This window comes from Canis lupus, chromosome 15 (assembly GCF_003254725.2).
Source record: "Canis lupus dingo isolate Sandy chromosome 15, ASM325472v2, whole genome shotgun sequence".
Classification (NCBI taxonomy): Eukaryota; Metazoa; Chordata; class Mammalia; order Carnivora; family Canidae; genus Canis; species Canis lupus.
The window spans coordinates 36084944-36112372 of NC_064257.1; the positions used below are offsets into that span (position 1 = coordinate 36084944).

A 27429-nucleotide genomic window follows, 5' to 3' on the forward strand; every position below is an offset into this window, starting at 1 on the left:
TGGGCAGAAGACCACCTTAAAATTAGTCACATCACTTCTTGGCCTTTTGGCTAAGATCAAGTGCAAAATTAGTTCAGTAGCAGGCTCAAGAAAACCAAGGTCTTTTTAGCCAAAAATTTCCTAAGCCTTCAATGAGATATGTTTTCTTTTTTTTTTTTTTTTTTGAGATATGTTTTCATCTTTAGAGACAAATTTTTATTTTTTGCAGGTTTGAACTCATGCAATTTCCCACATGACAGCACAGACAACAGACTACCAAGGAGGCTAACAGAGAGATGCCTATTTTGTTACCAAGAAAGCATAACATTTTATGCTTCAAATAAAAGATTATAAGCTAAAAAAAAAAAAACATTTCCTTTTAAATTGATAGCATATTTTCAAGACTTCAAAGTTTTTTTCCTTCTAACATTCTGTTACCTTTTCAGTATAAGATACAGTCTTTTAGACAATGGTGCTTACGTTTTTTTTTCTAGGTTGGTAAAAACTGTGAATTGTGGAGTTTAGGTAACAAGAAAAAGAAGGTGTGTTATATTTTTGAAAAAAGTATTTGCTTACCTCTCCAAGCTTTTCCAACTTGATATAAGTTTCCATTTTTCCAAACCCAATTTCTGACTGAAAGCAAACAATTATAAGTTTAGTGTTCTTAAAATTTCAATCCATCTCTTCTTCAATTTCTCTTTTTAAACATTATTCCTTTTCTTAAAGGAGTACACTTTATTTTATTATTTCTTTTAAGGTAAGCTCCACACTCAACATAGGGCTTGAATTTATGACTCTGACATCAAGAGTTGCATCCCCTACCAACTGAGCCAACCAGGTACCCCTCTTCCTCAATTTCTGAAACGTTCTCACTCTGAAGAGTGTCTTGAAATAGATAAATCTGATTATAATTAAATTGTTGAACATCTGTCAAGTTTTAAAATACACCCAATGTTAGAACATTCAAAGGTTCAAAAATATCAAAGTTCACAATTAAAACTGCCAAACCATCTTTTTATATAGATTGGTTAACATTCTGCTATGAAAAAAATTTTTTACTTTAAGTCCCTGAGATTTTTAAGACACCACAGTCATTTTAAGATACTAAAGAATTTTACAAAAGACAATTACATGATTTTCTTTTTAGCAAAACTGCAAAATAAGTAATTTTCCTACATACTTTCCTTTACCAATCTTTGACTTCCCTTGGAAGGCCTGCAAACAACAAAATATTATTTGTTTCAGGTTTTCTAACCAAAATGTAATGAAAAAGACCATTGCAAGTCATACTCCATTATGGCTCAGGAAACTAACACAGAAGCAGTAAATCTAAATCTGACAACCCAAGACAACCCCCCAAAAAGTCTTTGTTTATTTATTTTTTAAAGATTTTATTTACTTATTCATGATAGACACACACACACACACACACACACACACACACACACACACACAGAGGTAGAAGCAGGCTCCATGCAGGGAGTCGGACGTGGGACTCGATCCTGGGACTCGATCCTGGGACTCCAGGATCATGCCCTGGGCAGAAGGCAGGCACTTAAACCGCTGAGCCACCCAGGCCGGCCCTAAAAAGTCTTTAAAAGTGAGTTCTCAAAACCACTGCTTTTAAACCTTGAGCTTATGTGCCTCATTTTGTATGGAGTCAATAAATGAGGTAGATGGAATACATTCAAATATATAACAGAAACAATATTTAAAAACTAAAACCAAAAAACCTCAACACTAAAGATTTAAGAAAAAAGAAAAAAATATAAAGATGAAAACTTAGGGATTGAGAGAGCAGTGACAAAAAAAAAAAAGGTTAACAAATAGAGGCGAGTAAGAATTTTCTTAAAATTGCCTTCTTGTACTTTTTCATACTCCTTCGTACATAGTGAAAAAGGCAATATTTAAAGAGATTCGATTCTCATTGAGAGCTGTGCTCATGCCCTTAAATGAATAGCCAATGAAAGGAAACAATGTTCTTTTATACATGATCTCAGCTCTCAAAGTTGTATAAATAATAATGGATCCTTAAATACTATGTTTTAGTCCAATTCTGAAGGCTCAAATATGCAATTTTTCCAGAGGTGTTGAATAAAATAAAAATAATACTCGACAATTTGACTTAAAGTCACTTGCCAAATTTGAAAGGCCAAAAACGGCACAAATCCCTCAAATAGAATGGTATCTTTTTCTCAAATTAAATTTTATTGTTTTTAGTATAGTTGACATATTGTTTTTATCCTTTTGTTACAATGACTTACATCATGTTAAAAGCCATGAGGAAAACTGTATAGTACTTAATTCAATTTTGCTAAACTAATAAAAGCTTTAATCATAGGTGGATGACTATGATCAAATAACAGATGACTCTCAAATTTCTTTTTGCACTCTTTAAGACTTTTCGCACTATGTGGTACTTTCAAACAATTTTACTTAAAAAATGAGATTCTGGAACCATCACACACCATCTACCCATGTGCTCTGTCTTATATGTGACTCAGAGGTACTAAATCCTTGCTTTCTATTATCAGTAACTATGCAGAATAATAAAGTAGTATTCACAATAGATAACACTTTCCAAGTACAAATGGAATTTGTTTTTTTAAAGATTTTATTTATTTATTCATGAAAGACACACAGAGAGAGAGGCAGAGACACAGGCAGAGGGAGAAGCAGGCTCCATGCAGGAGCCCGACGTGAGACTCAATCCCGGGTCTCCAAGACCAGGCCCTGGGCTGACGGCAGCGCTAAACCGCTGAGCCACCCAGGCTGCCCCAAGTCTTTTAACTTTAATAGGGAAAATGTGGCAAATACCCTGATCCTAAATAATCTTTTAGTGTATGTATGTTTTGTTTACAGCTTATTTAGACAGGATCTTAAATAACTACTTTGAAAAAACACTAATTGCCAGGGTCACATCAACTATGGTAGAATGTGTTACTTTTCTTATACCTATCTCTAGAATTCATTAAACTCACAAATATGGAACTACTGCACTTTTGCCATGAATTTTAAGTCTAGTGTCATATCTTAAATGAAGGGGAAAATAATATATTGATAATAAATGGAAACTAATATAAACAAAACAATGAAGTCCCTGAAAAAAATATTATCTATAATAATGAGAACCACAAAGAAAAATATGACCGTGAGCTAGAAACTTTTTCTTTTCAGGAGTTGGGAAATTTTCTTATTCATTTTTTTATCTTAAGTAAATAAATATTGGTACTCCCTTAAAACCCCAAATATATTTTGGCCAATGGTTCAGTGGCTATGATAAAAATGCTGATATTTGCTTTAAAGAGTATGTAAGTAGACCAAAAATTCAAGATTGTAAAGATAAAAATGTTACAGAGATTACTGTAACATATGAAGTATATAAGGGATGATCAAATATTAACATAACAAACTCATTCTTCAGAGAATGACATTTAGTGAGATCATTAAAATATGCTGAAAGTTTGTTTTTTAAAACAAAGGCAATGTTGTACTATTAAGTTGAATTTAAATTTGAATAATCAATCTATATGATAAAGAGCATTATTGAATTTCATCAGGCAGGCAGGCAGAGAATTCAGAAAAAAGGCATAGTTATACTAGTGAATTATTTGCCAGAATAAACTGTAACCACCTCATTTAATAATTTCCAGCCTTAAGGCTTTAATAATTATATCTAAATATTACTTACTGAATCTTTAAATGGAATTTTTAGAAAAATTTGCTTGCATTTTTATCTGCTGAACATGACAAGATTAACAATAGATATAATGACTAGCTTGTTGACATGTTCTCCTACAGAAATTATTCAGAGGACAGAGGACAAAGCTCATTTATTCATTTACCAAGTACAATTTTAGGTACTGGGGATATAGTGAAGACAGAAAGGATTCCCGCTTTCATGCGTTCACAATCTAGACTAAGTTCCACCATTAGATTATTTTACAATATTTTAAAAGTTTTGTAAAAGCAGAAATAGCTAAAGGAATTGAACACTAAGCTTTATATTTTATTTTTTAAGGATTTATTTATTTCAGAGAAAGCGTGCAAGCAAGAAGGGGGGAGGGGAGGGAGAGGAAGAGGGAGGGAGAGGACCTCAGGCACACTCCCTGCTGAGCTCAGAACCCAACTTGGAGCTCAATCTCACAATCCCAAGATCATGACTTGAGACAAAATCAAGAGTCAGATGCTTATGCAACTGAGGCACCCAAATACACCAACTTTATATTTTAATAAAATATAAAAACTTCCTTAATTCTACTTTCCAAACAAATGAAGATAATTTTTTCTGTTATTTCATTGCTCCAAGAGAATACCTGGCTTTTTTTGGCAGCCCCAATCAAATTCCTATTCAGATGACTCTTAAAGCCTAACCACATGAAAATTTTTTTAAATCCAAAATAAATTATAATTTTTAATAGCCTTCCTGTAATTCACCGTACCCTGTAAGTGGTATTGAACATTATGGGAGGTTTCTGGATTACTCTGGCTCTACCAACATAATCACTGTATCATAATCCTAAAGATTTTTTTTCAAGTTTTTATTTAAATTCTAGTTAACATATAGTGTAATATTGGCTTCAGGAGAATTTAGCGATTCATCACTTACATATAATTTATCTACAAGTGCTCATCACAAGTCCCTCCTTCGTATTAACATGCTAGCAATGCAGTCTGAGGTTAAAAACCAATGTTCTATACATGCCATCCTAAAAGTCAAAGCATACATAATAAACACAGGGAACGAAGGGAGATTTTTTTTCGAATACCCATTTCCCATTATGGAGTTAGCATGACTAACAGAAATGTCCTGGGCAGGGGCACCTGGGTGGCTCAGTGGTTGAGCGTCTGCCTTTGGCTTGGGTCATAATCCTGGGGTCCTGGGATCGAGTCCTGCTTCAGACTCCCTGCAGAGAGCCCACTTCTCCCTCTGCCTATGTCTCTACCTCTCTCTCTCTCTGTGCCTCTCATGAATAAATAAAATCTTAAAAAAAAAAAAAAAAGAAAAGAAAAAGAAAAAGAAAAGGAAAAAGAAAAAGAAAAAGAAAAGAAAAGAAAGAATTGTCTGGGACAGAAAACAGATTGAGAACTTTTATTCCACTTGGTAATTTTGTCTTCCAAAAATTGCTGTTATCAGTATGATACTATCTTAATTCTGTACATAATATGACAAAAGTAAACTAAATTGTGAGTGGATTTTAAGCCTCACTTCCATACTCCGTAATATATTTACTATCTCTAAGGGACATCAGGACTTGATACACTACTTTCTCACCTACTCTTAGGAATATGAAAGGAGGGGTGTCTGGGTGGTTGAGTGTCTGCCTTTGGCTCAGGGTGTGATCCCGGGGTCCTGGGATTGAGTTCCACATCGGGGTCCCCATGGGGAGTCTGCTTCTCCCTCTGCCTATGTCTCTGCCTCTGTGTGTCTCTCATGAATACATAAATAAAATCTTTAAAAAAAAAAAGAAAAAGAAGAAAGGAGTACATATAATACTGCTCAAGCCATGACTGAATAATCCAACTTGCTGTTAGGAACAAGTAGATTCTGTAAGTGTGTAAAACCTATTAATTACAATATAATGAGGCAAATTTTCATATATAGACTTTCAGTCTACTAGAGCTGCACTTAACAGGCTCACGGAACTTCCAGTGAGCATGCTATCATTCTAAGTGAATCAATGCTCTAACGAATCTTGACTATTGGTATGTGGGCTTTCCACTAATCTAATGTTTCAATGTTAAGAGTTAGAACATTTCATTTCTAATCAACCATTAGTAATATTATATAGCACTTCATCAATTCAATAACCAGTATCTTTAATATGAGATATAATAACTAAATGTAATGTGGTGTCCTAAATGGGATCCTGGGACAAAAAAAGGACGCTAGGGAAATGAATAGTGTGGAGTAGTAATAATGTACAAGATGCTGATTTCCTTAGTTATAATACACTAAAGTAATGAAAAATGTTAATAGTGGTAACTGGATATGTGTATGGGAACTCAATATTATCTTTTAAATTAGAAAAATTTAAAGAAATTTATAGAAAATAAGTCTAAAACTATTCTAAAGTAAAAAGTTTATTAAATAAAAATAGGAAGAATTTAGTCAAGAAAGAGACTAAACATATATGAATGGACCAGGATGACAAAAATATTCTCAAGCATTCTGAGATGGGATAGAAGAAAGACAATTTCTCAATATTAAAAGAAGGAAAGATCAGAATGAGTACGGGCATAGATAAATTTGCATGCTTGTTATTAAAAAATACAAGGAGGTTTCTAGTTAATGGCTTCTCTCTTCTTTATCACACAGAGAGATCATCTGCGCAGAGTGAGAGGGGAAGAATTAAACAGAGAAAGACAATACAGGATAGCCAAGAAAAACAGGTTTCATTTGAGGTCAATAATGATCATCATAAATTTATAGAAGAACCAATTAATCCTATTGTAAGTCTCTTTCACCAGAAATGAATTGTGATTGGTTTCTTAATTCCTATGCAAAGGATTTATGTTATTATTATATTGTTATATATTACTAATGAATAAGCAAAAACCAAGTTTTATAGTTTTAGAAAGACAAGGTTAAAATTTTATATTTTATATTGAAAACATTTTATTTTTTTATTTTTTTATTTTTTTATTTTTTATTTTTTTTTTTTTTTATTTTTTCATTTTATTTTTTTAGATAAAGAGTTTATTATCTAGAGATGCCTGGGTGGCTCAGTGGCTTAAGCATCCGACTTCATTTTGGTTCAGGTCATGATCTCTGTGTAGCACTGAGTCTGCCTGAGATTCTTTCGCCTTCCCTCTGCCCTACCTCCCGCTTGTATGAGCGTGTGCACTCTCACTCTAAAATAAATAAACCTCAAAAAAAAAAAGTATATTATCCACGGAAACATGAGCTCTAACACAGGTGAAGGATATATTTCTTTTCCCATCCCCTTTCTATCCATTCTCTAGCCCTTCCCCCTTCATACCTAAACCTAAGGTAGTGAAGAATAATTTTCTAATATACTTCACAAGAGACCATGGTTTAGTTTAGCAAGGCAGATGAATAATGAAAAGAGTGCATTAGTAGAAACCAAAACATAGCTGGTATAATTAATCTGAAATCTATAAACCACTTTAGATCAAAAACCAAGGAAGTTGGGTAGGAATACTCAACCACAATAAAAACTCCATCACTTAATATTCATTAGAGGGCACTGTTTTCCTTAATTTAGTGCAGACTGAAAAAGATAGCTCATAAGGGACAGTTTTAAGAATTATGTGAATATATCATATTGTTCATCTCAATCTGAACATTAAATAACCCCAAAATTTATCTTAAGCACTAATCTTTGATAAAAATCGATAGCCAAAGAACACTTAAAACGAGGTAATCAAATGGCAAAGCTATTTAAATAAAAATGTCTTAGGCAGTGATGCAAAACTATGAGGACCATAACCTATAATACCAAAATCGAGTTGGCACTATATTTTTACTTTATTATACACTGATGAATGTTAAATAACAATGTGCTCATGTTACATACAGCATAAGGTAATTTTACTCTTTAGAATATGTAACCAAACAGAAGTTTTTGGTGGATAAAAACATTCCATGATATAAAATATAAAAATAACAACTGCTAGCAATTCAGGAATCCTCATCAATTGCTCTTCAGACACAAAGTTCAGGTGAGTATCAGAGGTCCTGCCTATTTTATCTTTACATGGTCCTGAAACAAAAATGTTTCATCAGCCCTTGTTTAAATCAAACTCTGAGGTCCATTACATGAGATAAATGAAGTTCAGACTCCTTGCCTGGCCAAAGCTTTTTATGGTCTGGATTGATCCTATTCTTTTAATCCCTATCCTTTAATATTATCCCACATTTACCCTTCATATCAGTTATAATTTCCCCAACATACTTATATTCATACTTATGGGTATTAATACATCAAGTTTCCTCTGCTTAGAATACCCTTCTATTTATTGTCAACCTGACAAGTTCCTACCCATCCTAGAGCCAGCTCAAGTACTATCTCCTTTGCAAGTCTGTGATACGCAAAGCCGTTCTACTTACTATCTCTTCTGTTGTCCCACAGCGCTTTTTTTTTTTTTAAGATTTTATTTATTTAATTCATGAGAGACACGGGGGTGGGGGGTGGGGACAGAGACACAGGCAGAAGAAAAAAGCAAGCTCCATGCAGGGAGCCCGATGTGGGACCCAATCCCAAGACTCTAGGATCATGCTCTGGGCCAAAGGCAGGCGCTAAATCACTAAGCCACCCAGGCATCCCCTCCCACAGCACTTTGTGTGCACCTCTACTATAGGGCTAGAGGCATCCATAAGAGATCCTTAAATACACAACCACCTGAACTTATGTCAAAGGTGACACTGCAACAGGGAAAGCTGACCTTTCAATCAGCAATGTTTATTGCAACTGCAAGGGTCAGTTGCTAAATGCTAGAAGATATCTACAAGACATATAATTCACAGTTTCTTTATTCACAATATATAAAGAATTTTCATAAATCAATAAGAAAAAGGCAGCAAACCCTAAAGAAAACAGACTGCAGCTGTTAAATCACAAAAGAAGGTATATCTAAATGACCATTAAACATTAAAAAGGTGTTCAGCTTAGTCCTCAGAAAAATGCAAAGTAAAACCACACTACACACTCACCAAAAAAGCTTAAATTTTTCTTTTCTTTTTTTTTTTTTAAAAAAAAGACAATATCAAAAGTTGGCTAAGGAGAATAAACAATTATCAAATATTTATGTGAGTGTAAATTGGTATGATAACTTTGGAAACTCTTTTAACAATGTTTAGGAAAACTGAACATATACGCACAATTAGACCCAACAGTTTCACTCCTAGGTATGCACCCAACAAAAATGCTTACACACATTAACCAAAATACATGTACAAGAATGATGACAGAACCACTATTTGGTACTAACTAAAAACTAAAAACAACCCAAACATTTAAATGTCCATCAAAAGGAGACTGGATGAAGTATAGTATACAATGGAATACCATGCAACAATAAGAACAAATGAACTATAAGTATATGGAATAAACCAGATGAAACAAGAGCATAATATTCAGCAAAAGAGGCCAGCCAAAAACAGAATATATACTCTATTCTTCCATGCATATTGTATAATAGAAACTTAGATATACATATTTATGTATTTGTATAAAATGTATTTTAGTAATTTATATAGTCATAATTAAAGTTCAAAAGTTTTGATATGAATAATCAGAAATCACAAAAGCATTTTAAAAATAAGAATGTTAATGTAAATGAAAATTTTAGAAAGTCTTTTGAGATAGTAAGACAATTATAAGGATAATATAACCAAAACAATAGGAAACATATGTAACCTAATCTTTGGCATTAGAAAGCAGGAATGTGGCTACAGTTGAGGAAGTGTGAGCAGAAACTGAACAGAGAGGTGGCAGGAGGGAGTTATGGGATTTGAGGAATTTTCTTTTATTGATCTGGAGACTAGTTACACAGGTATGTTAACTTTGGAAAAATACATTGAGCTATATACAATTCTGGTTTACGTTCTTTTCTGTATTATATATATTTATATATCTAATATATATACTATACTTCTAAGTTATATCAATAAAATTTCTTCAGAAAATAAGACAGAATATAGCTTAAATTGTATTGCAATATGCATCTTTAAATTCAAAAGAATTGGAAAACAATAAAATCCAAAAAGCAACGCAATAAAATTTAGTTATTCAGAAAGTAAATATAAAAATTAATCTAAAATGTTTACATACAGATAATCAAACAGATTTAATGGCATAGATACAGAGATTGAAAACTTACTAAAGAAGCTCTACGAGACCTTCGGCTCATTGGTTGATCAAACGGTGGACTGTTTATCTGCAATTTTTCAAGATATCCATCAGGTATTCTGATATCTGCAGGCAGTGATAATCGCTTATTTAAGTCCTTTAAAAAGATAAAAAGGAAAAAAAGGTATTTATAGATAACTACAAATAGAAGAGACAAAGGCATTTCACTTTTGAGTTCATGGGCTCTACTATATTATTTATTAATGGTAAGTGACAAGTTTTATTAAAGTTTCAAAGTTACCCTGTTGATTATATATAATATCTGAATGCAAATACATTTACTGTAAGCAAAAGTATATAACATAATTCTACAGAAATGGTACTCTGCAACCCAGTTATTTCTGAGTTCTTTCATTGGTAAATTCCACATGGAATTTACTTAGACATTATACCATATAGGAAGAGGCAAAGACTACCACAAAATGTGACCAGTTTAAATACCTAACCAAACAGGTATTGTAAGGTTTTATACGCAACACAGTGAGACAACTGAAATCTTTTATTATTGCTATATCAATGGAAAGAAATAAAAAGCAACAAAAGTCTCAAACAATCTAACTTTACACATAAAGCAGCTAGAAAAAGAACAATGCCCAAACCTAGAAGGAAGGAAATAATAAAGATTAGAATAGAAATAAATGAAATAGAGACTTAAAAAAAGAGAACAGATCAAAGTAAGAGCTAGTTTGTTGAAAAGATCAACTGGGTGGCTCAGCTGGCTAAGCACTGATTCTTGATTTTGACTAAGGTCATGATCTCAGGGTGGTGAGATAGAGCCTGGTGTAGGGCCCTGTGTTCAGCAGGGAGTCTGCTCGAGATTCTCTTCCTCTCTGTCTGCCCCTCCCCTCCACATGCACCAGTGTGCATGCTCTCTCTCAAATAAATACATTTTTTAAAAAGAAAAGATCAACAAAACTGATAAACCATTAGCCAGACTCATCGAAAAAAAAGGAGAGGGCTCAAAATCAAAGGAAAGATGAGAAATAACCACCGACACTACCGAAAGGCAAAGGATTTTAAGAGAATTTAATGACAAATTATAAGCCAACAAACTGGACAACCCAGAAGAAGTGGATAAATTCCTAGAAACATATAACAACTTCCCAAAAGTGAATGAGGAAGAAAATCTGAAAACAAGAATTACCAGCAATGAAACTGAATCAGTCAGTTATCAAAAAGTTTCCAACACACAAAAGCTCTGGACCAGACTGGTCTCACAGATGAATCTCATCAAAAATTTAAACAAGAGTTAATATCTATTCTTCTCAAACTACTCCAAAAAAATAGAAGAGGAAAGAAACCTTCTAAATTCATTCTATGAGGCTGGCATTATCCTGATACCAAAACCAGATAAAAACACCACAAAAAAAGTAACTATAAGCCAGTATCTCTGAACATATATGCAAAAATCCCACAAAAAAATAGCAAATCAGCTCCAAACAATACATTAAAAAAATTAGGAGTGCCTGGCCATGCTGGGCATAGAGCTAACTTAAATATATATATTTAATATAATATATATATTTAACATATCATATATATCATTTGCCACAATTAAGTGGGATTTATTCCAAGGATACAAGGGTGGCTCTTAAAAAAAAAAAAAAAAGGATGGGGTATTTCTGTTCCATTTAATTATAAATGTGAACTGGGAGAAATTCAAAAGGGAATCTTGCCTATATTGTCACACCAAGAAACATAAATCCTATAAAAAAATAAATCCCTACTATCCATAATAGTATAAAACAAAATTGAGATGTATAGGAATTATGTAAAAATTTACTGAGAGATATATGACTCAAGTATAGAAATATATACCATACTCCCAAATGCTAAGACTAAATAATAAAAATATAATGGTTCTCCCATATTAGTTTTATATTTTACATAATCCCAAATAAATCAAATAACATTATTATAAGAACAAAATATTTAAAACTTATCTAGAAGTATATACAGAATCCAAAAACATTCGAGATAAGAATATATATGTATGCAAGATGCAGAAGATGTTAAGAAAGAAGTCTTTTCACCTATTATACAAAAGAAAGAGTATCATCAATGGACTATCACCTTTGGGGCAAAAAATAAATATAGCTCAGTGAAGACTAAGTTAAAAAAAAAAAAAAGCCTTATAAAAATCCCAATAGTAAAGTCCTAATAGTAAAAAAAATCCTAATAAACATCCTAATAAAAATCCTAGTAGTAAAAAACTTTTTAAACATGATAAAATTATACATATGAAGAAAAATAAATATATTTTATTATTGTAATATAATTATAGTGATATGGATAGCAAGTTGATCTCAGAGTTGAAAATATTAATTTGTCATTTAGAAAACTGATACTGTTTTTTTAACTGATTTAGCAGCAATCTTTAATCAATGAAAATGCAATCAGCCAATGGGACAGATACCTAAGCACTGTAATCTCAACTCAAAAGTACCAAAAACAAAACAAAAAAACCCAATATTCTTTTTAAAATTATTTATTTTTAAATAACAATATTCTTCAAAACACTTTCAATTGTTTTGGAGAAAACTTTTATAATCTATAGTATATACTGAAATAATAACATTCATAATCAACTTCGGTCTCAAGGTTATACCTGAGCTATTCTTTTACATGAAAACATAACTTATATGTTCTACAGAAACTGGTATGTATAATAAGCCATCAAGGCAATGATATCCATTATTTATAATATAAAGCAAAAAAAAAAGTAGTGCTTATTTTATGTACAGGGTTTGAAATCTGAAATAAGAGATGCCTGCATGGCTCAGTGGTTGAGCATCTTCAGCTCAGGGCATGATCCTGGAGACCCAGGATCGAGTCCCACCTCGGGCTGCCTGCATGGAGCCTGCTTCTCCCTCTGCCTATGTCTCTGCCTCTCTCTATCTCTCATGAATAAATAAATAAAATCTTTTTTAAAAATCTGAAAATATAAAATAAATATTAAGTATCTGGATGAACCTCAAAAATAGAATTAAAATCATATTTTCTGAAAAGAAAAATGCTAAAGTACCATTCTGAATTTCCAGTATTTTTGAAAATTCACATTTCTCTTACAGAGATTCTATACGTGTTCTGCAGAATGTTAAATATAATTAATGTAGATTTCCCTTGGAATAGTAGATAACTAGAAAAAGGAAATATTGACAAGGCTATTTTTTTACTAATGCAGAGAAACAATTTTCTTACAATGTCATTTGCCTTCATGAAAATTTTCCAATGGGCATTTACTGTTTGATGTGTATATGTATTTATACAAACACATATATGCGGGTGTATTGTTACCTCCATTGAGATTCGTCTATGTATACGATTTCTAAGACAAACGCCTGTAGGTGACTGTACTTCATCAGATGATGTCCCAGAAGCTTGGTCACTCTCACCATCTGATCCCATTTTTAGATTTTCATGAACAATATCTGTATCACAAAAGGAAACATCATTTATCTTCAAAGATATATTTTATATACTACTATATCACACAATTTATTATTTCTACAAATAAGATATAGGTAGCCAACACACAAAAATCATCCTACATTCTCGGGATGCCTAGGTGGCTCAGTGGCTTAGTGTCTGCCTTCCGCTTGGGGCGTGATCCCAGAGTCCTGGGATTGAGTCCCACATTGGGCCCTCTTCTCCCTCTGCCTGTATCTCTGCCTCAATCTTTGTGTCTCTCATGAATAAATAAATAAAATCTTAAAAAAGAAAAAAAATCATTCTACATTCTGCTGCTCTAGGTGCGTAGCTAATAGAGCAAAATAGAACTCAGATGTCTTGAAACAGTAGTGACAAACCTTTCACACTCTTGAGATTATGAAAAATATGAAAAAAATTAACAACCAAGTTATTATCAGGAGCTGAATAATAAAATTACAGACTGGAAAAAGGATTACTTAGTTCTCTCATTTTCTAGATCTGGGAACTGAGACTTTGAAAGGTTAAATGATTTTCAAAGGTTACACAGCTCAGAGGCAGAGCTAAAATAGAAACCTGATCTTTAGCCTTTTATTTAGTTTAGTATTTTTTCTGTAAAGTAATGTGCTACTGAGTCTATAGCCAAATGATCTACTTCTTTGAATATTCTTTAAAAAATTTTTTTAAAGCCACTAATGCAGCTTCCCCTCTCCACAGTGTTAAAAATAAAAGAACAATTCAAAAAGTATTCAGTGATTATTTAACTATAGAAACAGGCAAAAACATATTTAAATTATCAAAGTGGTGATTTTTGTTTTTGTTTTCTAATTAATGATAAAAGTTAAATGGGAGTAGTGAGGAGGAAGATTAATTCCATCTGGAAATACATTAAAAACAAACTTGTATACCTGCTTACATTTGTGTTTGTCAATCATCCTGTAATTCATCTAGCAAGAGTTGCCCAGCAGAAACAAATGCTAGATCTCAAACACATTTCTTACCACTGTTTTTCTTTATACAATTATTCATTCCCCAAGAAGTATCATATTGCTTCATGCTAGAATGTTTTAACACAACACACTTTCTCCTCCTTCTTTTATTCATAAGAGATGCCTTTCCCCAATTTACCAATTTGGTAAACTCATACTTATTTTTCAAAACTATGTTCATTTGTCATCAGTGAAATCTTTTCTACACTGAGACACAGATGACTATTGTGCCCACACTTACCACATCTACTGCACTGAAGTGCATTTTTTGGTTTCATATGATTTTATAGCAAGTTATGAGATCCCTTGGGGCAGGATTTAGCTCATTCATTTTATATTCCCCAAACTTAAAGTGTCTGGCATTTAGAAGGTGCTCAAAAAATAATCCAATAAATTGACTATTAACTAAAAATCAAAGAATGTTCTAGATAACTGCACCTTTTCTTTCAAATGAAATGTTATATGAAACACCAATATGTAAAAACAAAGTAGTATTTTATAGTCACAAGTTTGTATTTTTAATGAATATTTGCTTATGAAAATGGGAACTGTTTAACAAAGAAATGAACCAAAGGATCTTATCCAAATCAGTCTTAGAATTCCCTAAATTTTTTTTTGTCTTGATAACACATTATTTTCTTTTTAGAAAGAGAAAATACATGTGTAGGAGCGGGGAACAGGGAGGCAGAGGGGGAAATAATCTTAGGCAGACTCCACACCCAGCTCGGAGCCCAACCAGGCAGGGGGTTGGGGGAGGGCTTGACCTCATGACCCTGAGTTCGTGACCTGAGCCAAAATCAAGAGTCAGATGTTTAACCAACTGAGCCACCCACATGTCCCTTGAAAACACATTATTGAGAAAATCCCTACTCACAATGATAAGCAATTGCAAATATGATGGTTTTTAATAGATTGATATGTAATTTAAGAATATACTTCATAAATAAAAAAAAAAAAAGGGGATCCCTGGGTGGCGCAGCGGTTTAGCGCGTGCCTTTGGCCCAGGGCGCGATCCTGAAGACCCGGGATCAAATCCCACGTCGGGCTCCCGGTGCATGGAGCCTGCTTCTCCCTCTGCCTGTCTCTGCGTCTCTCTCTCTCTCTCTGTGTGACTATCATAAATAAAAAATAAAAAAAATAAAATAAAATAAAATAAAAGAATATACTTCAATTACATAAAGATTTCTGGAGAAATTTTATATTAAAATCTAAACAAAAAATTAACTTGGAAATAAAATTCAATGTGTTGATAACTAAATCCTAATCTGCTGGTAACATATCTGAGGCCAAGGATTCTTTTCTGTCACACTTTTAAAATATTAAAGATGGGGCAGCCCACGTGGCTCAGCGGTTTAGTGCTGCCCTCAGCCCAGGGCCTGATCCTGGAGTCCCGGGATTGAGTCCCACGTCAAGCTCCCTGCATGGAGCCTACTTCTCCCTCTGCCTCTCTCTCTCTCTCTGTCTCTCTCTCTGTCTCTCATGAATAAATAAATAAAATCTTAAAAAAATATATTAAAGATAATTTAACCAGGTCTTCTTTTTTCTGGCAAAATCTGAAAACTTTCTTCCTCAAGGAAATGTTGAATAAAATGTAATAATACTTTAAAATATATAGCTGAGTTTGCAAGAATATGTGCATAGTACTCAGGAAGCAGAGACAAAGAGAGAACTGAGGGCCAAAAGCTGTTATGCATAAATTGAGTCTGTCACTCTCTCAGGGAGGAGCTGTTGATCTTGGTAAGAAGGTGTTGGAGTTTAGCTGCCACACTGGGATTAAAGAAGTGTCAGGTGTCTGAGGTGCAAGTGAGAGCATCCTAAAGAAAAGACAAGACTCTCAAAGTCCTATAAAGGGCATAATTAAATCTGTTCTACTGCACAAGGACTACAAAGGAGCACATTCATCTCAGACTATATATAAATAAATACTTGAGTACCATCTGATTCAACCAAGAAATTGTTCATGTCATTAACAAACAAGTGTAATTCCAACATGAGTATCAGTATTTTTATTTCCACTAATAAGATAAAAGTTAAACAAGGAAGGCTTATGTCAAAACTTCACTCATTTGTCAATGGTGTGAACAACCTCTTTGCTCAAGGTAATAGTTTTTGTATACTAGAAGAATATTTACCTCTCAAATGGCTCAATTTTGTGCCATTCACAAGTGTAAAAGCCACAAATATAACACACTGTTAAATTGAATATGCATTACTAACATTTTCAATATTACTTTCTTAAATTCAGACCAAATATCAGCAAAGGTGACCTGTTTTTGTATGGCTCCTAAGGTAAAAATATTTTCTGCATCTTTAAAGAGTTATTTTTAAAAAGCAGAAAAATATGCAACAGAAAGCATATGTGGCCTATAAAACCTGAAAAATTTACAATCTGGCCCTTTGCATAAAAGTTTGCCAATCCCCACTAGACAACAAAACAATAAACCAAGTCCTGATCTGAATGTTTTCCAATTTCGGTGGGGTAAATACTCCCTTCATGGTCAACTTCAAGCTATAACATGACCAACACCAAGCATACAGTTGGGAAGAAATGTACATACCACTACATAAAATTTTGGCTATAAAACAGAAATAACCCCAAAAGCAGAGGTAATAGTGTAGTAAAATAATTTGGAAATAATGATCTTTAAAGATTCATTACTTTTGTTTTTAATTAGCTTACTTAGTTATAGGTTTTTAACATTTAAATTTTAATAATGGGGATCCCTGGGTGGCGCAGCGGTTTGGCGCCTGCCTTTGGCCAGGGCGCGATCCTGGAGACCCGGGATCGAATCCCACGTCGGGCTCCCGGTGCATGGAGCCTGCTTCTCCCTCTGCCTGTGTCTCTGCCTCATTCTCTCTCTCTGTGACTATCACAAATAAATAAAAATTAAAAAAAATAAAAAAATAAATAAATAAATAAATAAATTTTAATAATGGCTATATTTAACAACCAGCTTGCAAAACTCCTGAAAATTTAACAATCATCTCTCATGAACCAGTGTGAGCCAATTCCAGCACACCATTCCACAAAGTTACATCTGCAGGGATAAAGGTGACCTACATTTCTCCCATAGATAAAACCCCACTCTATATTCCTCATATTAACAAAACTCAAAAGCTCATATTCCTCAAGTTAACAAAACACATGAGTAAATAACCTACCATGGCAAAGGAAGCAGATAAGCAAGTGGCAAAATAAAAGCCTTAGAAACTTATGTCATGAGACTATAAAATCATTATGTTTAAATGGATTTTTTTTAAAGATTTTATTTATTTATTCATGAGAGACACACACAGAGAGAGAGAGAGAGAGAGAGAGAGAGAGAGAGGCAGAGACACAGGCAGACGGAGAAGCAGGCTCCATACAGGGAGCCCGATGTGGGACTCGATCCCGGGTCTCCAGGATCACACCCTGGACTGAAAGGCGGTGCTAAACCACTGAGCCACCTGGGCTGCCCTTAAATGGATTTTAAAAATCAAAACATAGGGACACTTGAGGGGCTTAGTTTGTTAAGCATATGCCTTTGACTTAAGCATATGCCTTTGACTCTGGTCATGATCCCGCAATCCAGGGACCGAGTCCCACATATCTGGCCCCCTGCTCAGTGGGGAGTCTGTTTTCCCCTCTCTGTCTACCCAACCCCTAGCTCATGTGCTCTTACTCAAATAAATAAATAAAATCTTTAAAAATACCTTTAAAAAATTTTTAAAAAAATAAAAATACCTTTTAAAAATATAAAAATAAAAACACGATAGTAAGATGCTATGAAAAAAGACCAGAGAAATAAACAGAAACTTGCAGGTATGTATCTTTCCTAAATATTTAGAACGACATAGTGATATAAGAATAGCAGCTCAGGTGACATTCATGTATACAAATCATTGCACTGGGTTCTTGTACGGCGATGATCTGGAATTACTATGGTAAGACCCTAAATTAAGCACGATCTTCATGATTTCATCTTGAAATTATGCATCCATTTCCTAAGGGTTTTGTTTTTTTCCTGATGGATAGGTTTTCAAATGTTACTCCTCTGTAGTGTCAGCACTAGTACCTCTGTAGAACCTTCTTTCTGCTATCTCTGTTATTTTCAACTTGATTTTTAGTTTACAAAAAAAATCAGATAATGAAGGCTAGCTGACTTCCATACAACTCTAACAATAGCTATGTATATGATCTACAGTAAGAAAATTAAAAAAAAAAAGGGCCATTAAATTACCTAATCTGCTTCCATTTCTGGGCATTGCCATGAAGGATCCAAGGCTTCCTCCAATAACACTATGTGGTCTCCGCAATGGGGGCTTCTTGAAGGACCCTGTGTACTGGTGAAGGAAGGAATGCATACTGTGAGAGGTTGGAGGCCTGCCATTCTTCACAATAGGCTCTGTGGTTCACAGTATCCAAAATCATTCCATTAGCAGCCCAAGATCCAGGATCACATGAGAAGGATTGAGAAAGCAAAACAGAAAACAAAAGGTTTATGAGATTAGTAACATTTAAGAGTTCTTTGGCTATCTATACAAAGAAGCAGAATTAAATAATTTCTATGAAAAACCACAGAAAACACTTTAATATTTGAAAGTAGTCTAATCACTTAAATATCCACTTTTGGAAATAACCAAAATTGGTTAGCAATCATAAAACTACTAATACAGTCCACAGATTTCAACCATTTGCTTATTTTAATGTATCTCAAGCTTATTTCCAAACTACTGTACATTTACTAACTGCCTCAAATATCCCTTATAATTAGGCATGCTAGAGTATATAAACGACATGGTCCTGGCCTGAATGAATTTATGTCCCTATTTGCTATACATTCAAAAGGTACGTCAGTTAATGGTTAAACACAGAAGTAGTTAAGCACAGATCAATATAGAGGTTCTGAAATTTATTACCCAAAATTTAGGACTTTCAATATAAAGAGGTTTTCGCTTTTTATTATTTTTTTTTAAAGATTTTATTTATTTGTTCGTAGAGACAGAGAGAGAGAGAGACAGAGAGAGAGAGGCAGAGACACAGGCAGAGGGAGAAGCAGGCTCCATGCAGCGAGCCCGACGTGGGACTTGATCCTGGGTCTCCAGGACAGGACAACACTCTGGACCGAAGGCGGCGCTAAACTGCTGAGCCACCCGGGTTGCCCGAGGTTTTTGCTTTTTAAAGAAATTACAGATGTATACACAAGCAGAAACATTTAAAAAATATAAACCTTAAAATTTATTTAATTGTAATTATATACAAAACAGGAGAAATCCTGTTTTGTAATGCTTATGAGGAATCTCAGGATTCCTTTCCACCTCTAAGTAAGAGCTCTAAAATAGGTTAAAGACATGATACATTCTTCTATGACAAATAATTAGTCTTTTGTATTAGAATTATGTTTTACTGGTAGTAATCAAGGAATTTTAAAAGGAACTAGGCTTCTCTGAATATCTTCTCCTCTAAAATGGAACCAGCTCTTCTTTTGTAGTTGATAATCAGAAGCAAGAGTATCTCCTGATGTGGGTATTTCCCCTACCTGTAAAGGTTTATGAGACACAAAGAACAAGAAGACTTTATGACCCACACCTCTACTGATAATGGCTGCATAAAAGAAAATGGGAGAAGGAGGATGACCCAAAGGGTCCTTGGGGGTCAAACAGAACTCAAGTTCTCTAATTTTGGTAAAACATCAAACTGGAAAAAGGAAAAGTACCTAACTAGTAACAGATAATGCCTGTCTAAAGTGTCCCATGGCCTGTACATTCCTTGGTGGTAGCTGGCTGATCAAGGATTTAAGGGATCTTAAGCTTAGTAAAATAACCAATGATTTAATAATGAATGCAGAGGAGATATATAATACAAATGCAAAAATGAAATAGTCAAACAGTGTAAGATATAGGCTAGAACATATTTAAAAATTTCTTCTTTCTATGTTATAATATTCCATATCTGGAATCATAATAAAATACACATATATTCTGCCTATAGACAACATGTTTTAGTCACTCTGTAAAGTTATCCTGGGGATTAAAGCTTTACAGTCTTGAGGAATATAGCTTAAAAAGATCATAAAAATTCAATTATTCAGTGGACATTTATTTATTGTGTGCCTACTATTCTAGGTCCTGGGCATCAACAGGTGAACAAAACAAGCAAAATACTACTAAGGCTGTAAGATTTTATGAAGGGGAAACAAATAAGAAACTAATGAATAAGAAAAATATCAGGGCACCTGGGTGGCTCAGTTGGATAAGCATCTGCCTTTAGCTCACATCATGATCCCAAAGGTCCTGGGACTGAGCCCTGTGTCAGGTTCCCTGCTCGGCAGGGACTCTGTTTCTTCCTCTGCCCTTACCTGGCTAAAGCTGGCCTTCTTGCTAATAAAATCTTAAAAAAAGAAAAATATCAGGGATCCCTGGGTGGCGCAGCGGTTTAGCGCCTGCCTTTGGCCCAGGGCACGATCCTGGAGACCCAGGATCGAGTCCCACGTCGGGCTCCCGGTGCACGGAGCCTGCTTCTCCCTCTGCCTGTGTCTCTGCCTCTCTCTCTCTCTGTGTGACTATCATAAATAAAAAAAATAAAAAATAAAAAATCAGTGATAGGCAATATGCAAAAGAGAGATATGATAGAATATAAAGGAGTGCCTATTTTACAATGAATACTGAGTAAAGTTCTCCCTGCAGAAGTGTTTTTGACAGAGATACAAATGCAAGAAAGAGTCAATCTAAGTTAAAAAATATCCCAGACAGAGGGTAAAGCTACTGCAAGAGTTAACACGTGGCAGGAGTTTGACTTCCTAGGGCAGCAGTCATCAAATTTTAGCAAGTTTCAGTATTAAAATACAAGACTGCCGGGCCCAACCTTCCAGACCTCCTGACTCTCAGTAGGTCTGACATGGAATCTGAAATTTGCATCTCTAACAAATTCTCAGGTGATGCTGAGGTTGCTGGTCCAGGGGTCAAACTCTGAAAACACTGTGTTAAAGGAACACAAAGAAGGCAAGTGTAGCTGTAGTACACATACGTTATTTAGTGAGGTCAGAGAGATAAGCAGGTTTGTAGGTAACCATAAAAGTTTAAATTTTATTCTCAGATTAGAATCAGTTATGGTAGCTTGGAAGCAGGTAGTAATATGATTTCATTCATGTTTTAAAACTACCACTCTGAGGGGTCAGGGATGGTGGGAGATAAGAGGTGGAATAACTATAAAGAGGTAGCATGAGAGGGATGTCTTTGTGGTAATGGAATACCTCCTTATCCTGACTGCAGTCATGGTTATATGAATCTACACATGATACAATGGCACAAAACTATACTCACACTTCCAGTATTATTTTTCCGAGCTTGATAATGGTCTATAGTTAAGGAAGATGTAACCAAAGGAGGGAACTGAGAGAAGAGCACAAGGGACCTCTCAGTACTATGTTTACAACTTCCTTTGAATCTATAATTATTTAAAAATTTTTAAAAAATTAAACATTACTCTTGTTGCTGCTGGAGAACAGATGAGAGGAAATCAACAGAAGGGAAACAGAAGAGACTACTATAGTATCCTAAACAACAAACAGTGGTGGCCTGGACTGAATGGAGAGGAGGCGGCAAATTTAGGATATATTATAAAGACAGAATCAAAGGCTAGCAGACATGGCTACAAAATTACTTTCATACATATTCTCCAATCCAGCTTTTAGTGAGGACCTATATTAAAAACATCTATCTAAAGAAAAATTTTAAAGCTACAGCAGAGCCTCTGTTAAAAATAAATAATAATACGTAAAAAGGACAAGAGCTGTAACCATGTTATCAAGCATATATGTAACTATCATTAACAGTGAGTTTTTAAAAGTTATTTACATGGTAAATACACAGGAAACTACAATGATAGAAAGGAGAAGGGGGAAACAGAAATGTGAAAAAGAAAAATCAAGGATCATTCCTGGTTTTCTAGTTTTAAGAAGTTTAGGTTAAGTGAGGGAAATTGGAAAAGAAGCAGACTTGGGGGGAAGGAAATCAAGAATTATGGTTTGGTAGTATTAAGTTCAACTTCTATTAAATATCTATATGGAGAAGCCAACTAATATTTGGCTGTGAATCCAGAGATCCAGACAAAAATCCTGACTAGAAATACAGATTTAGGAATAGTCAGCATACACATAGTAGCTGAAATCACAGGACTGGATAACATCAGCCCAAGGAGAGTGTACAGAAAAGAGAATAGGGTCCATGAATAATAAAATATTCCAACATCTCAAGAGTACGGCAGCAATTAATTGGAAGTTCAATAAGACAATATGTTGTATTTTAAAAAATGGAAACTTTTAAGACATCATGCTAAGTGAAAGAAGTCAGATACAAAAGGACAAATACTGTATGATTCCACTTATATGAGGTACCTTTAAATTCACAGAAGACAGAAAAGTAGAATAGTTGTTACCTGAGACTGAAGGAAGGGGAGAACAGACAGCTATTATGTAATGAATATAGAGTTTCAGTTTGGAATAGTGAAAAAATTCTGGAGATAGATGGTGATGTGATGGCTGCACAACAACGTGAATGTACCTAATGCCACAAAAACTAAAAACTTCAAAGTAGTTAAAATAGTAAATTATACATTATGTATACTTTACCACAGTATTTTTTTATTTTTTTAAATATTTATCTATTCATGAGAACGCAGAGAGAGAGAGAGGCAGAGAGACACAGGCAGAGGGAGAAGCAGGCTCCACGCAGGGAGCCCGACGTGGGACTCAATCTGGGGACTCCAGGATCGCGCCCTGGGCTGAAGGCGGCGCTAAACCGCTGAGCCATCCAGGCTGCCCACAGTATTTTTTTTTTTAAAGATCTTATTTATTTATTCATGATAGAGAGAGAGAGAGAGAGAGAGAGGCAGAGACACAGGCAGAGGGAGAAGCAGGTTCTCTGTAGCCCAATGTGGGACTCAATTCCAGGACCTCAGGATCACGACCTGAGCCGAAGGCAGATGCTTAACTGCTGAGCCACCCAGGCGTCCCTACCACAATATTTTTTAAAGTAATGACGATCTGTATGAAAAACAGCAGATCTCTTATTCTACAAAGTAGTTAGTTCAAAGTAAGACTTCCTAATGATTTTTAACATAACATGGCAATCATGATTTCAAGCATCTTATTCATTTGGATTTTCTGATTATGTGAACTATCAGCAGGAACATGCGATTTCTTAGCCCATGCTGTACTCTTCCTTATTCCCTACCCCAATCCTGCTCTTTTAACACTATTAATACCTAATCCTAGTCAGACCCTACATACAGCCATAATCTGTGCTTTTAACCTCATTCTCTCATGGACCCTTGCTATTTGTAAGAGTCAGCACTACCTACAACCTCCTAGTGGCATCCACTCTTGCAAAAAACTTCACTGCTATCATCTACCAGATCATCAGGAGAAAGGAAAAAAACCTGGGTGAATGACAAAGTCTCACAATATCCACCAACTAGGCTTGTTGACTCTAAACAACTTAATAAACTTCCCCATTACACAGACTGAGTAAAGAAAAGGAACTGGAATATCTGGAAAACTAGATCATTTCAATCTTTGCTGTTTTGGGGGGTTTCTTCAGATTCTAAGTAATCATGAGAAGTGGCATTCTGTTAAATTTATTTTATTATACTTCCTAAGAACATAAAGATGCAGTTTTCTTTAAGAATTTTAGTTGTCAAAAAAAGTAACTTTTGTTGTAACTGCATTTGAAAGCCCTCAAATAATATATGTGTAATAAAACATTATTCTTGCTTTTTTCAACTGTGATCTATTTTCTCCCTCATATTTAAATTGTCACCTATTCCATTCATCAAATTCAGTAATTTTAACAAATATTCTCAATAGAGTAATGTTACTTAAACAAGATCCTGAAATATCTTAACTTTTCTGTGATATGTCTAAAAATACAATTAAAAACATTTACTGGGGGTGTCTAGGTGGCCTAGTTGGTTAGTAGGAGTCCAACTCTTGATTTCAGTTCAGGTCATGATCTCAGGATCATAAGATCAAGCTCCACCACAGAACTCTGCACTGGGCTTGGGATTCTCTCTCCCCCTCTCTTTCTCCCTTCAGCCCCCCACCCAGCCCTCTCAAAAACAAACAAACCCCCAAGGTTTAATTAAAAGACCAAGAATTCAAAGAGGGTCTAAGAGAGAATTAAGGATTTTGTTCCTAGTAAGAGGAAAAAAATGACATTATAAAATTATCTTTGAGTTTTGACCCAAATGAAAAATGTGTCCCCCTCCAACATTTAAGTTATATCCAAATTATTATTTTTAAAAAATATTTCTACTGAATTTATCTGTCTCCTCTTCCATATTACAACCAGCCAGATAAACTTGAGTAAATAATGATCCTTCTGAGAAAACAGATAAATTAAAGGTTGAGTAGGATAAATTACTTACTCTGAGACAAAAACTAGTAAGGGTGTGTTAGTGTATCCCAAATCCTAATCCATGACTTTTAACTAAAATTCAGAGCCCGTTCCATTATACCTTTCCCTCTCTCACAACAAGGACATTTACATTCAGCAAAAGTGGGTAAGGGTATTCATGCTTTCACCTACTGCCACAAATTTCTAACAAAAGAATTTCAGGCACAGGGAAGAAAGGCTTGCCAGAGAAGGCAGTCATTCCTGCAACTCCTTCATGATTATTACTATAATATCCCCAGGGTTATTTCAGTTCTAAAATACGTACCCCTGTTCTATAAATTTCATCAGGATTTTACATTTTAATCTACTCAATTTAATAAGCTCTTTTCATTTTATATCAGCATCTGTGTATTACTTTACATTGTAAAAAAGAACTGTCAAACACATGAAATGTTATATGCCTATCTACTGTTAAGTAGTAGATATTATGGATTATCTCAATATTATGGATAGATTCTACAGTAAATATAAAATAAGGAAAGAGTAAGATTCACTCATGTCATGAACCTTGTCATTTATAGTCCATATGCATATATACTGTCACAAAATTATGAGGAACATCAAACAGGAATTTCACAAACTTACTACACTTTTAAGCTGTGTTAACTTGAATTATCTTAAAAACCATTATTTAACAACTAGGATGATATTATATAAGGTATTCTTATTTAAGAGCCAATAAAACAGAAAGAGTGAAGTAAGTCAATCGGAGAAGGACAAACATTATATGGTTTCATTCATACGGGGAATATAAAAAATAGTGAAAAGGATTAAAGGGGAAAGGAGAGAAAATGAGTGGGAAATATCAGAGAAGGTGACAGAACATGAGACTCCTAACTCTGGGAAATGAACAAGGGATAATGGAAGGGGAGGTGGTGGGCAAGGGGATGGGGTGACTGGGTGACGGGCACTGGGGGCACTTGACAGGATGAACACTGGGTGTTATACTTTATGTTGGCAAATCGAATGCCAATAAAAAAATACACACACACAAAAAAGAAAGATAAACAGGATAGGAAAATCCATAAGGGTTAGAGACTAGGTATAATAACACTCCTGCAGTAAGAATGAAACATTCCAATAAGTAAGCGCAAGCAAAAGTCACGTAGTCTTCTGTTTCCTAAGAACTAGAGAACAAGACAAATAAACAAAAGGAAGCTATTAGGAACTTATCAGAAAATTAAATTCACATTCAATTTATAAAGTAATTAAAACGGAGAAGCATCTCTCCTTCCCTCCCCTCCCCAGCCAAATATTTACCATTATCCTTGCTGCTGTTTTCTTCAATGGTCATTTGTTCCGCCAATTCAGACAATGATTCATCAATAGTCTGGCTTCCTCGAAGAGTGAGGGATAGCCTTCTCTTAAATTTTTTCATCCTATCAACTGAACGTGACTCGAACAATCCTAAAAAAAAAAAAAATTAAAAAATTAAAAAATTAAAAAAAAGAATGAACACGAAATTAAAGCTAAAAAAAATGCCATTTTGAGTTTACTGGGAATCTTCAAAATAGGAATATAAAAAGGAGTTCTCGTGTCCACCAATCACAATACAATATTTCTTCAAGATCCAGACACTTTGATTAATAATGCTATATTTATGCAGTATCATCAGAAGAGCAGGGATTCTACAAAACCAAGTAAAAATGGAGGTCTGAAGCATCACAACTGAATTTAGAAGGATTAGAAATTTTCCTAAAATGTGCTCTTTAAAAACCAATATAGTATTTTGATGCATAGGTCTCATCATTATAAATATTAATCATCACATTGGAAGAAATCAGTGATATCTTATATATAAATGGGGACATAGGACATGTAAAGGGGACTGGAGAGAGAAGAAAGAGTGATGTTTGACACTATTAAACAACTCCAACAGGAATTTTCTGTTTAAAGTTCTTATTTAACCAATATATTACATTTTTTTTCTCCCCTTGGTCAGCTGTTAGGAACCTCTTCCTATTATTCTAACAATGACAAGGTTTTTTTTTTTAAAAAGATCATGTATTTATTTATTCATAGAGACAGAGACAGAGAGAGAGAGGCAGAGACACAGGCAGAGGGAGAAGCAGGCTCCATGCAGAGAGCCCGACGTGGGACTTGATCCCGGGTCTCCAGGATCACGCCCTGGGATGCAGGCGGCACTAAACCACTACACCACCGGGGTTGCCCGAATGACAAGTTTTAAAAGGAAGAAATGAAAGCTAAATTCATAATATTAAATGCATACCCTGTACAAATGACTTTCATATTGTTTAATTCATTTAGTCCTCCTACCTCTAGAGTGGACTATCCATAGCAGCTATGCTATTCCATTTTCACAAATAAATTCACAGATTCAAAGAAGTCCCCTGACCAAAGTCAAATGAACAATAAATGATAGAACTGAGATTTAAAACTAGGATCATCTTTCCCACACATTTTAACATCTCTGAAATTAGGATGCAGCTTATCATTAAGGGGATGTCAAAATAAAATTGACAGCCTCTTTTTTCTTAGTGGTACATACAGCAATGGTATGATTCATAGTAGAACCACAAATAAAGTCTAAGTATTTGCTGCCAAAAAGATTTTCTCAATAATCTACTTGTAATTTCTTTTCTAGTTTACTATTTTTTACTTGTGATGAGCAACTTTACCAGATTACCAAACATATTATAACCATTAGCCCAACTAAAAGTAAGAACCTTATAATAATTCCCCTATGCTAAAACACATGTTTT

The 27429-nt window shown here is 34.4% G+C and overlaps 1 protein-coding gene across 3 annotated transcripts in view; it reads right to left on the bottom strand.

The window, feature by feature from the left end:
* CDK17 (cyclin dependent kinase 17) overlaps positions 1-27429 on the bottom strand; it is a 126833-nt gene that overhangs the window by 37501 nt on the left and 61903 nt on the right. For all 3 annotated transcript variants that reach the window (XM_049093944.1, XM_025439489.3, XM_025439490.3), the window contains exons 2-6: positions 25967-26113; positions 18493-18657; positions 13152-13285; positions 9826-9951; positions 556-612 (exon numbers count right to left, since the gene is read on the bottom strand). In XM_049093944.1, the coding sequence (XP_048949901.1) occupies positions 556-612; positions 9826-9951; positions 13152-13285; positions 18493-18657; positions 25967-26084 (600 nt within the window). In that variant the 5' untranslated portion in view covers positions 26085-26113. The remainder of the gene's footprint in view (positions 1-555; positions 613-9825; positions 9952-13151; positions 13286-18492; positions 18658-25966; positions 26114-27429) is intronic.